The sequence below is a fragment of the Amphiprion ocellaris genome, chromosome 19 (genome assembly GCF_022539595.1).
Source record: "Amphiprion ocellaris isolate individual 3 ecotype Okinawa chromosome 19, ASM2253959v1, whole genome shotgun sequence".
NCBI classification, from domain to species: domain Eukaryota; kingdom Metazoa; phylum Chordata; class Actinopteri; family Pomacentridae; genus Amphiprion; species Amphiprion ocellaris.
Window position 1 is genome coordinate 9,139,310 of NC_072784.1, and position 17,847 is coordinate 9,157,156.

The following is a 17,847-nucleotide window of genomic DNA, read 5'->3' on the forward strand; positions in this document are numbered from 1 at the left end:
GTTTGTGTATTTGTGCCTTAGCATTTTTAATTCTTCAGTTTCTATATAAATCCAAAACTCAATATCTGATCACAATTTGAGCAGCGTTTTTTTCTTTTTTATATCGCAATAATCAGAAGCTCTTTGGCTATTTGACAACATAGCAATGGGCTGTGCAGCTACTCTCTTTTCTGATGTGTTCCAGTTCAAAAGTTTAATTAATTAGGATAGAAAGTGAGAGCTGAAAATGCAATAAAACAACAAGCGCAGGCTGTGGGGGCTGGTTTCCCACACAGACTGACCGTCACTATTGATCAGAAGACCAGAGGTCAACCCTGTCCTCTCCAACTAACCCTAACACTCTTACTCCAACTGGGACATGGGATACGATAATGTGTTGGTGCAGTGATGTATTTGTAACAAATGCAGCTTTCCTCTTCTTCTTCTTCTTCTGTATGCAGAGCTCAGGTAACATCCACCTGTTCTCTCTGCTGCTAAATAAATGACGTACAACTGTGTTTAATTATCAGTGTGAAACTAAGAATAAGGAAACAAATGAGCCAAGGAAACACCTGGTCAACACACATTGATGCAACACAAAACACGCTTTATTTTACTCGCTGACAGTATGACATTGTTTCCTGTTCACAGTTGTCATAACAGTGACATCATAACATCTCAGATGACACCATCATCACTCGACTTGTTAGAACAAACAAATGAGCAGGGCTATGCTAATGCTACTGCTAATGCTGGTTAGTAGAGTCTGCAAATGTGGAGGCAGGGTTTCACAGCACACATAATTACATCATTGACAAGGGCGGGGCTTCGCTGAGGAGAGGCGGGGCTACAGAGTGCAGTTTGCTTCAGGCGACAGTCGACATTTAGCCACCGTCAAGTATGTCTCCACCTGTACACACAAACGTCACTTTAACACCATCATCATCATTAAATCATCATCGTGACATCATCTTTTCCCTCCCTTACCTTGTGCATGTCCTTCTTCAAACAGGCCAGCAGTTCGTAGGTTCGTCGCAGCGACTCGTCGGCACCCAGACTCTGATAATAGTTTCCGTAAGGAGCCAACTGGAGGGCAGAGCTGTCAGGGAACACCTCTGCTGCGTCCTGATTGGCCTGCGGGATCAGGTGGTTAGTCAGACAGGTGAGCTGCATGGTCACAGTAGTACATAGTACTTCAGTTCAGTTTAATTCAGTTAAATTCAGCTTAGTCCAACTTAGTTCAAATCAGTTTAGTTAAGTGAATTCAATGTTCTTGATAAATCACCAGTTCACAGCATCAGTTATGTCATAACCCTTCACATGATAAGAACATTCTGTTAAAGACAGCAACAGATCCAGAGATCCGCTCTGAGACTTGTGTTCTCACCCTGATCAGCAACAGGATCCCTGTCTTCAGTTCAGACAGCTTCGGTGAAATCTGGTTCCTCGGAGCAGAACCTGCAGACAAAGAACGACTGGGAAACTCCCAGGACTCGACCAAACGATAGGAGATAGACAGCAGCTTCAGAACCTAGAACCAGTCAATCAATAGGAGATAGAGAGCAGCTTCAGAACCTAGAACCGATCAATCAATAAGAGATAGACAGCATCTTTAGAACCTAGAACCAATCAATCAATAGGACATAGACAGCAGCTTCAGAACCTACAACCAGTCAATCAATAGGAAACAGACAGCATCTTCAGAACCTAGAACCGATCAATCAGCTAATAACAGCTCTAAACACTGGCATTACATGAATGTAGTACTGTGTATTACTGTACAATATTCTGCAATACTGTATAGTACTGGAAACTACTATGTAGTACTGTGCAGTTCAATGTAGTACGGTGTAGTATTGTGTCATATGTTGTAGTACTGTGCACTATGGTTTAGTATTGTGCAGTACAATGTAGTAGTACTGTGTCATACATTGTAATGCTGTGTAGTACTGTGCAGTACTGTGTAGTATTGTGTAGTACTTTGATTGATTGATAGCACAATGTAGCATACTGACGGAGCTTCGCTGAGTCTCGTGTTTGTCGATCGGACTGATGATGTAGTCGGAGTTGCAGAAATCCTGCAGGAAGATTTTGTTGAGCTGACGTTGTTCCTCCGTCTGCAAAGAACTCTCCTAAAAATACACAACGACACAGAAAAACACCACAAATACACAGCGTTATACACAAAAGTACCATGCTGTTCCTCTGTCTGCAGAGAGCTCTCCTGACGAACATACAAAAATACTACAAACAAATAGTATTGTGTGCAGTGTTATTATCAGACTCACAAATTCAGAGAAGAGTCTCTGAGCCAGCAGGTGGAGGTGTTGGACTCTGCTGACAGCGATGGAGAACAGACGCTGGCTGTCTGTGATTGGCTGAGAGGAGACGCCCAGACACACAACTGACAGTAGGAGGACGACTGAGACAGACAGACAGGTGGGAGACAGACAGGTGAGGCAGGTGATGTCACAATACGCCACAGTGCAGGGTGATACCGCTGAAGAGTGGCAGTTACCATGGTAACCATCATACCATGGTAACAGTTCTGAACAGAGCACGTTAGCTGTGCAGCATCTGTTACCATGGTGATGTAGCTGTATAGCATCAGTTACCGTGGTGATCTAGCTGTGTAGCATCAGTTACCGTGGTGATCTAGCTGTGTAGCATCAGTTACCGTGGTGATCTAGCTGTGTAGCATCAGTTACCGTGGTGATGTAGCTGTGCAGCATCTGTTACCATGGTGATGTAGCTGCGCAGCATCAGTTACCGTGGTGATTTTGCTGTATAGTATCAGTTACCGTGGTGATCTAGCTGTGTAGCATCAGTTACCGTGGTGATGTAGCTGTGCAGCATCTGTTACCATGGTGATGTAGCTGTGAAGCATCAGTTACCGTGGTGATTTTGCTGCATAGCATCAGTTACTGTGGTGATCTAGCTGTGTAGCATCAGTTACCGTGGTGATCTCGCTGTGCAGCATCAGTTACCATGGAGATTTAGCAGGTTAAACAGAGCCTCCTTGGTGAAACTTTGACTTTAGGATCAACACCCCTCCCCAGTCTTACCTCTGTCCATGGCTGGTCCCAGATTAGTTCAGGTCCTGGTTCTAGTTCTAGTTCAGAGTGATCGGCTCTGAGCTCAGCTGTTCAGCGTTCTGATGTTTCCACCTCAGAGTTTAGTCATTTTATAGCTGAAAACTTGATGATTAAATTCATCAGCGGAAACATGAAACCAGCAAACAAGTGTGTGAACATAATTAACATTAACACCTTAAATCAATATTAATGCAGCATCAAACACAGACTGTGGACGGCTGGACTGACTTTAAGGTGGAAACAATGAAACTCCATCAATAAAAGTTTTATACCATACTTTAATGTGAAAGAACTCTAACATGTCAGCATCTTGGTGAGATTTCATTCAGTGAGAGATTTACCTATAAAGGTAAAACACCAGCCACAATTCTCCTCATCTGAACCTGAGAAAAAGCAACCAGTGAAGAATCCTGCAAACAGAAAATCATCAAATTCAGACAAACATGATGGAAATATTGTGATGAACATTTATATGTTTTATCAGGTTTAATTCAAGTGTTTATTACAGACAGTGGATCGCTGCAGCAGGACAGTTTAATATTTGTCTCTCCACCACAGCAGACAAATGTTTTCAGCATTGTCTGTTTGTTCATCGATTTGTTTGTCTGTTTATTTTGTGTTTTCATTTGTTTGTTTGTGAACTGCAGACTGAGCTGAAGGAAGAATCTGTTAGACGTTAAGGCAGATCAGAATGGCATTTAAACGGTGTGTTTGTGTTCATATTTATGTTTGGGTTCCTGGCCTAGTTGTGGTTTTATTCGTGGTTGTGTTTGTGGTCATTGGGAGACAACAGGATTGTGAGTACTTTTCTGTTGTCTGTTTTAATATTGTTTCCCCCTAAACATCTATCTTGCATGATTTTGGTCCTTCAGGATCACTGTAACGTGTTTCTAATATCTAGTTTGAGGACATTAGAATAAAAATGAATTTATTCCACTGTGCTGATGTAGTTTACTGTGTGTTTAAGATAATATTACTTTAAAGAGTTTTTGAACACAGGCTGAAATGGTTTGACTGTGACAAAATTAATATAAGGTTCTAATCCTGTAAACAAATGAATGTGCTGATCTTAAAAAGATGTCAGCGTCAGCAACTCACAAATAAAATTTACAGAACAAAAACCAGCTCGAAACACCTGAATATTTATATTCATTGAGCAGATTTACAGGAAACATGATGTACTGATGATGAAAAGACTTTTAAAAACAGCATCAGATCTTTGATGTTTGTGTCCTGAGAGATGTGAATATATTCAGCGCTGTCACTGATCTGAGTTACACCATACAGGAGGCTGAATATATTCAACACTGCATGACACTGACACTGAAGCCACAAACGGGGACCTGTTTAGTATCTTGGTATCAACAACTTGTTAACAGCATTACGTGATGTGCATCGAAAGCAGAGAAAACCTTTTTACAAGTTCGCAAACAAATAAATCACCAGCAGTTCAGGTTAGAACCACGTCAACACTTCCAGACTTCAGCAGCTGTTGTCAGCAGACTCTGAGAATGAGAACTTCATGGTGAAACTGCTGCTGAGAAAACTCAATACCAAGTATTGTAACTACTCACTGGTGTACTTGATACTATGAATTTGATAAGTGCCACTCATAAATTCAAAATCTGAGGACGGAAGGCACAGTTCGGTCAGTTTGTAGTTAAAGCAGCAGCATGTTGATGGAATCACCACGTTAACTGGTTTATTCTGGTCATCTTCACTGTAAAGAACATTTACCACAAAACAAAGTCTAATATAAAACACAGCCCTGCCTCGTTTTCCATCCATTATCTGTACAGCATTGAATACTCTGCTGGAGTCTCTCCCAGCTGACTCAACGTGAAGGCAGGGTTCACCTGGACAGGTCACCAGTCTATCACAGAACTACACATAGAGACAAACAATGACACCCACATTTACAGCTACGGACAAATTAGAATCACCAGTTAACCTCAGCATGTCTTTGGACTGTGGGAGGAAACTGGAGAACCCAGTAGGGAGAACATGCAAACTCCCAAAAAAAAAAAAAAAAAACAGAACCAGGCCAGGGGATCTTCTAGCTACGAGGCAATGGTGCTAACCATCGAGCCACTGCAATATTATGTAAATATTTTCAGGGTTCTAAGATCTTTATATAACCTTTATTTTATGCTTTACAGGTGTTGAGGAAGCTTTTTTCAGCTGTAGTTTGTTAAACTGTGGTGTGTGATTCTGAGGTGTTCATACTGTTCAGTTCATCCATTTCGTCTGACAAGTGTTGTTGCATCCACAAACACTTGTCAGACGCAGGTTACTGAACAATTTGTCTGTTCAATTAGAGCACATGAGGTTTATCTGTATCTGTTCATAAAATGGGAGGGAACCACTTTAAATATTAATATTATTAAAATTCATTAGCCAACATTCAATATACAAACCTTCTGTTTGTCTTCAAACATTCAGAGGTTTATAATCTGACAGGTGCACTAACAGCACTATATATTATGTAAGTCCCTATACCTCATCTGTAAAGGCTGGCATCTTACAGGTAAGTGTGTGTGTTAGTGGAAGAATCATCATTAACATGAGCAAACTAGAATCTGTCTAATAGATATGGTTTAAACCAGTTTAGTTCCTTTAATTCCGATAACATGCTCCAGTCTGTGTAACATAGACTGAATAAAAAAGATGGACGCATCAACCAGCCCGAAAAATGAAGCCTACCCGGAAGTGTCAAAAAATTGCAAAACCATTACGTCTGACAGGGGCTGACTCCAAAAAGCTCTGTAGTCACCAGTTTTACACAGCAAAAACTAAAACACCAAAGACTGCTATTCTACAGCTCAGGATTTTTTTCATTAGTTTTCATAGTCAAAACAAGAGATCGGGTTACTAATATGAAAATAAATCAATATTGAATTTTATATAAAGCATCAAAGTTTTAGTGACATCATGGGGCGTGGCTACTTGATTGACAGTCTGGTCTGGAATGATTGACAGATTGTCTGAAAGAGGCAGCCACGACTTCATTTACCGTAAACTCTGTTCTCCTTGTCTGGATTTAAATGGTAGCTACGTCCATCTTTCTTATACAGTCTGTGCTCTGTAATAAGATGATGGGATCAACTGTATCCAACGCAGCACTCAGATCCAGTAGGACCAGTATAGAAACCAGTGAGACCCAGCAGGACCAGTATAGAAACCAGTGAGACCCAGTAGGACCAGTATAGAAACCAGTGAGATCCAGTAGGACCAGTATAGAAACCAGTGAGATCCAGTAGGACCAGTATAGAAACCAGTGAGATCCAGTAGGATCAGTATAAAAACCAGTGAGACCCAGTATGATCAGTATAGAAACCAGTGAGATCCATCAGGACCAGTATAGAAACCAGTGAGACCCAGCAGGACCAGTATAGAAACCAGTGAGATCCAGTAGGCCGGTATGGAAACCAGTGAGACCCAGCAGGACCAGTATAGAAACCAGTGAGACCCAGCAGGACCAGTATAGAAACCAGTGAGACCCAGCAGGACCAGTATAGAAACCAGTGAGACCCAGCAGGACCAGTATAGAAACCAGTGAGACCCAGCAGGACCAGTATAGAAACCAGTGAGATCCAGTAGGACCAGTATAGAAACCAGTGAGATCCAGTAGGACCAGTATAGAAACCAGTGAGATCCAGTAGGACCAGTATAGAAACCAGTGAGACCCAGCAGGACCAGTATAGAAACCAGTAAAATGTATCAGGACCAGCATAGGGTTTAGGGATGTGGTTCTGGATCCAGTTGACCTTTTAATTACAGCGACATTATAATCATGTTAACAAAGAGGTTGATGTTGTGTTTGTATTATATTCGGAAGACGTGTTTGTGCTGTTTGTTGTATAAATGTTCTTATGAGTTGTGTTCGTGGCGTCCTTCTTGTATATTAACAGTGTGTTTGTGTCGATCCACTTGTTTTATTAATGATCTGTCTGTATATTTGTACTTTGGGAGTCAATCTGACCTTCTTGTTGTTTAAATATTTACACTCTGATAGCAAATACAGTCTTGTGAATCTTCATCATCTGGTCTCCATGGCGATTATGACTCACAGTGAGCAGCTCACCTGTGCAGGTAAAGCTGTGTTTTCAAACATCTGGAGCTGATGTCTGATATAAAGACTTGAATGTGAAACGCATATTTATTTGGTTTTATTATAAGTTTAAGTGAAACACTACACGTGTTCAGGGACTTTGAGTGTGTCAAGTGTTTGAAATTCAAACAGAATCAGACAGACGTTTGATGGTGAAATGTTGCTCAGGTTTAACAGAGTCAAGGTCAGAGAACGTCCAGCAGGGGGCGACAGCAGCACACAGTTTAAAAAAGGAACAAACTCAAATGGTGACGCCACCTGTAATCCCAAACTGTCATTCATAATTACAACCTCAGATGTGTTTTAATGGAGACACTTTAATGAGATTTCAGCAAAAAAGTTAAATTCATCTTTTGACAGCAGCAGCTTAATGTGACCACAAGCTCAACAGGAAGTGATGCATTTATTAATGCAGAATTAATAGCTCCACAGCATCAATTACTATCGAGATCTAGCACCACGGCATCAGTTACCATGGTGATATAGTTGTGCAGTTCAATTTCTATGGTGATGTAGCTGTGCAGCATCAGTTACTATGGAGATCTAGCACCACAGCATCAGTTACCACGGTGATGTAGCTGTGTAGCATCAGTTACCATGGAGATCTAGTACCACAGCATCAGTTACCACGGTGATGTAGCTGTGTAGCATCAGTTTCCATGGAGATCTAGTACCACAGCATCAGTTACCATGGTGATGTTGCTGTGTAGCATCAGTTTCCATGGAGATCTAGTACCACAGCATCAGTTACCACGGTGATGTAGCTGTGTAGCATCAGTTACCGTGGAGATCTAGTACCACAGCATCAGTTACCATGGTGATGTAGCTGTGTAGCATCAGTTTCCATGGAGATCTAGTACCACAGCATCAGTTACCATGGTGATGTTGCTGTGTAGCATCAGTTTCCATGGAGATCTAGTACCACAGCATCAGTTACCATGCTGCACACCTACATTATCTTTAAGCTGATCATATTGGTTTAAGATAGACACCTTCATGATGCTGTAAACTCTGACTTTAAACTCAACATCAGCTCAACATGAACAGGTGTAAACATGAACAGGTGTTGACAGCTTTAATCGCGTTGTCTTCATGCTGTCACAAATATTAATCTCCCCCAAACACTGAAACAGTAAAAATATTTGTTTTTAAAAACTTTATTTACAAATAAAAATAAACCAATTGGGGCACATTCATGAGTTGAACCAAAAAAAACTTTACAGGGTTGTAGTACACTCATGCAAATACAGAATTAAGATCCAGTATCTGAATAAATGGCTGCAGTGAAACATCAACACTCATGATCTTCATCAGTGGAAACTTTCAGCAGTGCAACAAACGAGAATACTAAATCCTCATGTGAACCATTTTCACATCAAAGAAAGAAAGAGAGCTCTGAGGAAATAAAGTCATTAATGATTAGTTTCTTTTCTTAATGTAAATCCTCAGAAATATTTTGTTGTATTTCGAAGAGTTTATTTTTATTTTGTTGTCAGACTCATGTCACATGACTCAGAGACAAAACATTTTATACCTCTGCTGACATCACAGTCACAGCTTTTCCCTACTGGTCAACTTCACTGTCAGTGACCTGTTGAAAACCAGGTTCAGTTTCAGTCTGAAGCGGTGCTGATTGGCTGTTGGCTCGACTATTCCAAGCTCTCATTGGTTGGCCTACCCCGTCATCACCCATGCGCACCTGTTACAGCCTCAGTCGAAGAAAACACCTGCAGCTGAACCGGCCAATCAGAGGAAGACACGGAGAGCCATCTCTGAAGTCTTTTTAGTGGATGTAGAGAATCTTTAGGAGACTGACCAACTGTTGTATGCCATCAGGAGAAGGTGTTCACTGTGCTCAGAGTTTTGTTCAAATAAGAAAAAATCGTCCCTCAACCTGTTTGTTCCGATGCTGCCGCCTTATTGGCTGTCAGTTCTGTTGGGCTTCGCTGGGGCTCTTCTGGATCGCTGCCGTTTTTGAATCAGGAAACAAGTTCACCAAGTATGTCAGACAAAAAACAAAAACTCTGGTTTGTGTAATTATCAAAGATGCATATGATTCTGTCTGAATAGCTGAGCTATTTACTGCAGATCATTTTCTCAGATTTGACACCAAAAAACATCACAGGATTGTTATCTTAAAAGTCCATCAGTGTATTTTTCTGGTCAAAGCAGTCCGACTCAGAAATCATCACCTGATCAGCAACAGAGAGCTGGAAATTAAGTGTTAGTAACAGTCCTGACAGGAAGTTAAATCAGGTTAATTTGTAAGTTAAATATCACGTACAAACCTGGGTTCTGTTAGAACGCGAAAGCCCCCAAACAGCTCGGAACAGACAGAACAAGAAGAACATTCTCATATGAAGCCAGAAGAAGAGCAGAGAACCGAGCAACTCGCAGCAGATTTTTATCTGCAGTCAAACTTTGTGCCAACGTCTCAGTTTCGCTGCTGAGTCGGTACAGAAGCTGAAGCTAACGGACAGGTGAGTCTGCTGCGACAGGTACACTCCACAGGTGAGTTCACAGAGCAACACCTTCACCATCACACCACTGACTCCCTCAGGTTCTCGTCTCGCAGGAGGGCGGAGGTGCGGATTGGAGGAGCGGCATGGAGAAGAAACTCGCTCTGAAGCTCCACCCGGGCTGGAGGATCCTCACCTGAACCCGACTGCTCGCTTCCGTACAGCTGACTGATCCGTTCACAGAGAAGTCCTTCTGTCTCCGGCGGCTTCTCTCGCCGTCCCTCCGTCTTCTCTCGGTATTTGTAGGACGCCAGTTTGACGGTCCGCTGCAGGAGGTGTTTCCTGTACGCCCTCTGGATAACCATCGCCGCCACCTCTTCCTGCTTCCTCCGCAGGGTGCTGCTGATTGGCTCATACGATACCTGTAGGTCACAATAGTTATCTGTCACTCCGCACAGCTGGATAAATTATAACAGCAGTTCTCTTAGAGTATTTGCAGCATCCTGTCTGGGAGATGTGAGAAATATTTCTGCAAAACAAACACTCAAACACTAGACATGACGCACCATCTACTGTTTCCACAGTATTTCTGTAGTATGTATTTACTGTGTGTTTGTAGAAGAAAGGAAATGTCAAGAAAAGGTTCTGCACTTCAGTGTAAACGTCCAAACCATCTGTAGGTTTGGTGTTATGTCAAGTCACAAAAGTTTTACTTGATAAATACCAAGAATAAATGTGTATAAACAATTTACATTTACATTCTAAACGCCATTCATTATATCTGTAAACTTATCTGCATCTTCTTATGTCATTTGCACATCTAAGCATATTCTCATCTGCACATTTTGTTCATTTGCACATTTCTGTATCACTTGTATATTCTGTAGATTTTTTCTAAATTACATTTTTTATATTTTTATTTTATTTATTTTATTTTACCTTCACTTCCCTTGTATTGTCTTACTGTTAACCCCTTCACTGAATATTTATGCTGCTGTAACAACTTAACTTCCCTCCGGGGACTAATAAAGTCATGTAAGTCTAAGTTCAGTTGTAAAACCATTAAAACCGAAGATAAAATATGATTGCAGGTAACTTAGTGATAGAATAGAGCAAACCTTTGAAGGGTTGTTGGCCATGAACTTCTCCTCCATGCTGGCTTTAAGGGCGTCCATTGACCCCGAATCACCCAAAACCTGAACACAAGGTGAGTTTAAGACCATATAAGATAATATACATTCAGATCAGATCAGATCAGGTAAGATGAGTGAGCAGGTGATGTTGCCTGTGCAGTGAGTGCCAGCAGGATGTCCAGACAATGGATCTTGTCTCCTGGAACCAGAGGAAGGTCCATTTGGATCAGTTTGATGGTGTTGGGTTTGGGAATCCTCAGAGGATCCTGCAGAGTGTCACAGAAGTCTGACAGCTCACTGTGGAACACATCAGAGTCTGTTAGAGTTCAATAGAACCTCCCTGTCAGAGCTCTTACAGAACACCTCGGAGTCACATTTGATCACCTGACCCAGATAGTAAAACTTTCTTCGATTCTGATGCACGTCTGACTCACCTGTACTGTATAAACTGTGAGGCGTCACGGTCAAACTTCTCCCAGGTTTCGTAGAACATCTCGAAGTCATCCTCGCACAGCGGGTCAGTGCTCTCCTCCGTCGCCACGTTGAAGTTCTCCAGGATGATGGCGATGTACATGTTGACCACCACCAAGAAGGACATGATGATGTAGGTGGTGAAGAACACAATGCCCACACCCGGGTTTCCACAGTTCCCTCTGACTGGAGATCCCGGGTTCTCGATGTCCGGGTCACAGTCCGGCGGCATGTTCATGATGGGACTCAGCAGACCGTCCCAACCGGCCGACGTGGTGATCATGAACAGGCAGATCATGCTGTTTCCAAAGCTCTCAAAGTTGAACATGTCGTCGATCATGGCCTCCTTCTTCACGTAGGCGAAGTTCGACATGCCAAAGATGGAGAAGATAAACATGATGAGGAAGAGGAGCAGGCCAATGTTGAAGAGCGCTGGCAGTGACATCATCAAGGCGAACAGCAGTGTCCGGATCCCCTTCGCTCCACGAATCAGCCGAAGGATCCGACCGATACGAGCCAATCGGATCACACGGAACAGTGTGGGCGAGACAAAATACTTCTCTATGATGTCAGCAAGGAGGAGACCTGAAGGGAACGAAGTAAGGATGCAGGGAAGGACGAGAGGAAGGAAGGAAGGAAGGAAAAGAAAGGAAAAGAAAATGGTTGCCGTTTTGTTGTTAAATTAAATAAATATATAATTAATAAAATTGTTGTTTGTTGCTAATGTCTTCTATACTTTTAACATGATTTTTAAAAAAAGGTTTTGGTTTTAAAGTCCTGACTCACCTACAATGGAGAGAATCACCACCACAAAATCAAAGATGTTCCAGCCGACAGCAAAGTAATGCTGCCGCAGAGCGATGATCTTCAGGCTGCACTCGGTGGTGAAGACCACGATGAAGACCAAGTTGACCCAGTACAGGATCGTCTCTTTCTCCTCGCTCTGCTCATCCGTCTCCACCATCATGGTCACCATGTTGAGGCAGATTAACACCATGATGAAGATGTCAAAGAACTGTTTGGTGACCAGGTCAAAGACCAGACCCTGGAACTTATTCTGCACAGAAACAGGAGAATTAAGTCCTGCTGTCCCAAAACCTTCATCTGGTTTTAATAAAGCAGAACTGAACCTACATTTGGTCGTGGAACAGGTTTCTGAGGTTTCTTGGAGCCCAACTTCTTCATGGCGTTGTAATATTTCTTCTGCTCCTCTGTCATGAAAATATCTGTCCCTCCCAAGTAAAGACAGAGAACCCAGTTAACTGAGAGAACAGAAGCTAGAAACTTTAAACTGTTTAAATGTGACAAGAGTAAAAACATATCTTTGCTTTCTGCTGGTTGAAGTTGTCGATGATGACTCCGATGAAGAGGTTCAGAGTGAAGAACGAGCCAAAGATGATGAAGCAGACGAAGTACAAGTACATGTACAGGTTGACCTCATACATTGGCTGAGACTCCTCCTACACCGCAACATGGTAACCATGGTAACCAGGTCAAATAAGGACTGACATAGCCCTCCGACACTTCACAATGTCGTTTCTTTTTTACAACATGAAAGATAGTCTAAAATAGACAGATTTAAAGAAGTTGTTGACAGTATTTGTGAAACACCTGTTCCACCTGAACAGCTGTTTCCAGCAGCTGGGGAAACTACAGATTGAGTACAGTGAACATGTTTCTGCCTCATGTACATCAGCTGTGAGGATTACAGTGGTCTGAACACATTAAAACGGTCCAGAGTATTTCCTGGTGCAGCTCTTCTGCTGCCTTTTATTCTCTGGAGTTCGTTGTTGAACGGCAGTTTTTTAATGAAGTCAGTGTTTTTGTTTTTCAGTGTTTAATTCAGTAACTGGCTCTTGGTTCTCTAGAGAACACTGATCAGATGGAATATATTCACTGACTTTCCATTAATTCAATTAATTTTTTTCATTCAATAAAAAAATCTACCAATAATTGATTATTGATTGTTAATATGGCCGACTATTGCTTAAGAAAACTACTCGCAGTACACTAGTCTCATTCCCTGTCCCAGTCCCAGTGTCCCAGTCCTAGTGTTCCAGTCCCCCAGTCCTAGTGTCCCAGTCCTAGTGTCCCAGTCTCCCAGTACCTGTCCAGTCCACTGACCTCTCTGGAGTCCACTGCAGCATACATTATGTCCATCCAGCCTTTAAATGTTGCCTGAAAAACACAAATAGCAATTTTTATGTCAACAGCAGTAAATAAAAGTTCAAAGATCAGAATCACTGACTGATAGTGAGTCTCTGGTGTACTTAATTATTTATTGGTGTATTGATCCTCTGGTGTACTTGAATTTCCTTCGGGATTAATAAAGTATCTATCTATCTATCTATCTATCTATCTATCTATCTATCTATCTATCTATCTATCTATCTATCTATCTATCTATCTATCTATCTATCTATCTATCTATCTATCTATCTATGTATTATCATTCTGGTGTATTGATCCTCTGGTGTATTGATTTAGTCTTTGTTTCTCAGGTGTTCACACAGACCACTTGCAGCAGCGACAGGTAGCCCATTCCCACGTTGTCGTAGTTGACCTTGACGTTCTTCCAGCGGACCTCAGTGAAGTTTTCCTGAATCAGAGCCAGACACTCCGTCTTGTTGTTGACCTTCTCAGGCAGGAAATACTCCTCCGCCGTCTCGTTGAAACAGTAATAAAACTTCCCTGCGAACAGGTTGACGCCCATGATGCTGAAGATCAGCCAGAAGATCAGACACACGAGCAGAACGTTGAAGATGGATGGGATCGCTCCCACCAGAGCGTTCACCACCACCTCCAGACAGGTGAGGAGAGGGGAAGCAGGGGAGGACAGACAGGTGAGTTTTCACAAAAATTAAAAGCAAAATTAAAGATGTTGATTCATTCGCTAAAACTAAAATGAAACATAATCTACATCCTCTGTCTCTCAGCCTGTCTGCCTGTCTCACCCTCATGCCCTCGAAGCGAGACAGGGCCCTCAGAGGCCTCAGAGCTCTCAGCGTCCTCAGAGACTTGATGGCTCCCAGCTCAGAGTATCCCAGTATGTTTGCTGTCAGCGATATCAGAGACACCTGCAGACACACAAGCTGGTGATGACATCACACTGAGGAAACCAGTGAACCGAGGTCACAGAGTGAAGACGTGACAGTCAAAATTAATCAGAGTTGCTTTTTGTGTATAAAGAATGTATCTTCGATCACAGCATCATCAAACCTCAGGACTTCAAATATCAGTCTGAAATCTGGTGGCAATGAAACAAACTTAGAGCTTGATGATTTGGATTTTAACAGTCACTAAAACAGCAGACTTTTATTTTGAGATAATTTAATGGTATGAACATTGTCCTCAGTTTAAACCATGAAGAAATTATTGACCATTAAATGCAGAAATATTTCAGACCACAGAGGAAACATTATGCATTAATTTGCTACCAGTAATCACTGTTATTGATCAGGTTCTTACGTCTACGATGAGGAAGTCGAGCCAGCACCAGGCATTGGTGAAGTAGGTCTTGAATCCGTAGGCGACCCACTTGAGGATCATCTCCACCACAAACACGTAGGTGAACACCTGATCTGCGTACTCCAGGATGGTCTTTATGACGCGACGCTGCTCCATGTAGATGTCCTCAAAGGCCTGTTCACACAGTCACCACCATTAGCACCTGCACAGGTATTCACTGATAACACACCTGTCAACACCTCACCACTACTCCAGCCTACTACAGAAAGTCCTCAAACTAAACCAAACTCATCATTGTACAAGTCCACGGAAGTAAATTGCAGTCTCAGTGCTCTCTGATGTCACGTCTTTTAAGAGATAAAACTACCTGGTTAAGAGCTGGATGATATTCATGATGAAAATAACTGGATTTTCCAACAAGACAATGCCCCTTGCTACATGACAAGGTCAGTTAAAGCCTGGATGGAGAACCAGAACATTGGAACCATGCCTTGGCCTGCTCAATCACCAGATCTAAATCCAATTAAAAAACTCTGGAAAATCATGAAATACAAAATGGAGAACCACAAGCAAATAAACAAAGCAAATTAGTTTGAATTTGTGCAACAGGAATGGGCTGCTGTGACAGCAGAACAATGTCATAAGCTGGTGGAGAGCATCCAAGATGCATGGATGCAGTCATCAGAAACTATGGTTATGAATCAGTACTAACTCCTGTGTATCATGTGACTAAAACAGACAGAAAAGAAAACATGGAATGCCTAAAAGCTGTTTTTGACAGTACGATGCCATAGCTATTGATGTAAGAACTTATTATAGGTTATAGGTTATTTGGTTACTGTATATCATGTGTTAGGATGAAAACTTCTGAGCAACATTTTTCATGGACATTTGGAACAGATTTTTATTCCACATTTTTGATTTGTTTCTGGGACAACCACAGGGCTGTAACCATCACAGTTCACTCTGTCATCATGCTGTTAATAACCTGATAAATCTCACCTGCGTAACATGTAGCAGCTGTGTTAGTAGTCAGAATGCCCATCATGTTTGTAGTCCACTGTTAACCATCTCAGCCATGTGGTCTCCAGAGGTTAGTACTCACTCTGCACACATCTCTGAGAACCAGTCAGTTCACACCATCAGTTCAAACCAACCAGCACCCACAAAACCCACGAGCAGCTTTCAGACTTAGGGAGTATTTTAAAATGCAAATATTACAATGTGTTTTGAAGCAAAATTAAAAAATATAAACAAGATCTTTAAAAAAAAAAAAAAAACCTTCAACACAGTCTCATACCAGCAGGCTTAGAGTTAAAACTAATCAGGAAGAAATCAGTAATCTATAATATTGATTCACTGTGTTTACCAGAGCTCCACTGCTCAACAGGATCATGAAGATGATGAATGTTTCAAAGTAGTTGTGTTCTACAATGGAAAAACAAGTTCTTCTGACGTTAGACCAGACCTTCCCTCTGCCTTGGGACGTGTCTATGTCCAGGAAGGGACAGCGACTGTAACACTCTGAAATATAAATGCACAAACAGTTATCTGTATAGGCCGATGATGCTGCAGTACACACAGGACTGACATGTTTGAAGAGGCCTTACTTTCACTGCAGCAGTCTTCGGGTGTGTTTGTTTCGTCATCGGCATTGTCTTCGTCCTCCGGGACTTCAGGAGGTTTCTGTACAGTGCTGCAGACTGATGACTCATCACCCTGAACAAACACGGCAGACTTTACGCCAAATGACACTTAATACTGTGATCACACACTATTTCATACAGGCTCATGTTGAAGTTTGACAGATCGGCAGTCCAGTTTAGAAGATTCATGTTTGATCTGTTTACGCATATAGAAACTGCAGATGCTACAGTTTGAAGCAGAACAAAAGAAGGTTTACTTGGGAGTGCTTCTCTTCATCCTCTTCATCATCTTCATCCTCCTCATCCTCCTCATCTTCAGTTTCAGGAGTCTCGAAATCGGACTCGGCCTCTGCGATGGGGACCCTCAGGGAAGCGATGTTGTGGTAGTTGCTGGTCATGTTGTCATGGTAACTGGTTGCTGTGACGTTTGACGCCGGCTGCTCGGAGGCTACAAAGGTCAAAGCTAAAACCTCCTTTGTTGTCCTGTCATCTTCCTCACAAGCAACTGAAAACAGTAAGAAAATTTTAAAATGTAAATGAATCTATCTCATACACAGCTACTCTTCTTATATGTTTATTGTCCAGCTCTGGTCCCACCGGTGACATCTGGGCTGACATGGGTCTTCTTTCCCAATAGAATCCAAATGTGTTCCAGGATCCAGGCCTTGACCCAGGCCACAGCCCGGCTGATCCGGTTTATGGCAATCTGCAGATTGTTTTCTCCTTCCTCTTCTGGAGCTGCCAGATTATCACCGCTGAATGAGCTCAGCAACAAGGCCAGGAACAGATTCAGGACCTGAAACGAAGCCAGGAACAGATTCAGGACCTGAAACAAGACACGAGCAAATCTAGGGCCTGTACTTTTATTGGTTTAGAAAGTTCAGACTTGTGTTAATGTTGACTGCCCTAAGTCAGCCTTATTCAAGGCAGAGCCCCAACCCCTGGCCTCAGACTGGGATCTGTTTGTAGCTTTAGCTGTCCTACTGGACTCTGGAGGATGTGATATGCTGAACCAGACCCAGGTCAGACACTGTCCACCTGCAGAGACTCACCACCAGGTTTCCAATAACCATGACCATCATGAAGACGATCAGACACATGGCCTGACCCGCGACCTCCATGCAGTCCCACATGGTTTCGATCCACTCGCCACACAGGACCCTGAAGATGATGAGGAAGGCATGAAAGAAGTCATGCATGTGCCAACGAGGAAGCTCGCAGTCCTCTGCAATGCGACAGACGCAGTCTTTGTAGCTCTTCCCAAACAGCTGCATGCCGACAACAGCGAAGATGAAGACGATGATGGCAAGAACCAGAGTCAGGTTCCCCAGAGCTCCCACCGAGTTCCCAATGATCTTTATCAGCATGTTGAGGGTTGGCCACGACTTGGCCAACTTAAATACTCGCATCTGGACATGAGACAGGCGAGGACAGAGGCAGGTAGACAGGTAATATAACTAGGTTTCACAACAAAGTTTGTTAATA

At 42.4% G+C, this 17,847-nt stretch overlaps 2 protein-coding genes across 8 annotated transcripts in view; both read right to left on the reverse strand.

Moving 5' to 3' along the window:
* Positions 1-565: 565 nt before the first annotated feature.
* gh1 (growth hormone 1) lies at positions 566-3,131 on the reverse strand. The gene is made up of 6 exons (XM_023269682.3): positions 3,045-3,131; positions 2,268-2,401; positions 1,995-2,111; positions 1,367-1,510; positions 967-1,113; positions 566-889 (listed from the first exon to the last, which is right to left on the reverse strand). The coding sequence occupies exons 1-6, from the start codon at positions 3,052-3,054 to the stop codon at positions 827-829; spliced, it is 615 nt and encodes a 204-aa protein (XP_023125450.1). The 5' UTR covers positions 3,055-3,131; the 3' UTR covers positions 566-826.
* Positions 3,132-8,326: 5,195 nt separating this feature from the next.
* Positions 8,327-17,847, reverse strand: part of scn4ab (sodium channel, voltage-gated, type IV, alpha, b) — a 28,517-nt gene continuing 18,996 nt past the window's right edge. For all 7 annotated transcript variants that reach the window (XM_055005349.1, XM_055005346.1, XM_055005348.1 and 4 more), the window contains 16 exons: positions 17,415-17,771; positions 16,960-17,158; positions 16,620-16,867; positions 16,327-16,435; positions 16,086-16,240; positions 14,717-14,890; positions 14,203-14,325; positions 13,764-14,048; positions 13,373-13,426; positions 12,571-12,708; positions 12,383-12,487; positions 12,035-12,305; positions 11,212-11,833; positions 10,930-11,074; positions 10,763-10,840; positions 8,327-10,066 (listed from right to left, as the gene is read on the reverse strand). In XM_055005349.1, the coding sequence (XP_054861324.1) occupies positions 9,725-10,066; positions 10,763-10,840; positions 10,930-11,074; positions 11,212-11,833; positions 12,035-12,305; positions 12,383-12,487; positions 12,571-12,708; positions 13,373-13,426; positions 13,764-14,048; positions 14,203-14,325; positions 14,717-14,890; positions 16,086-16,240; positions 16,327-16,435; positions 16,620-16,867; positions 16,960-17,158; positions 17,415-17,771 (3,405 nt within the window). In that variant the 3' untranslated portion in view covers positions 8,327-9,724. The remainder of the gene's footprint in view (positions 10,067-10,762; positions 10,841-10,929; positions 11,075-11,211; positions 11,834-12,034; positions 12,306-12,382; positions 12,488-12,570; positions 12,709-13,372; positions 13,427-13,763; positions 14,049-14,202; positions 14,326-14,716; positions 14,891-16,085; positions 16,241-16,326; positions 16,436-16,619; positions 16,868-16,959; positions 17,159-17,414; positions 17,772-17,847) is intronic.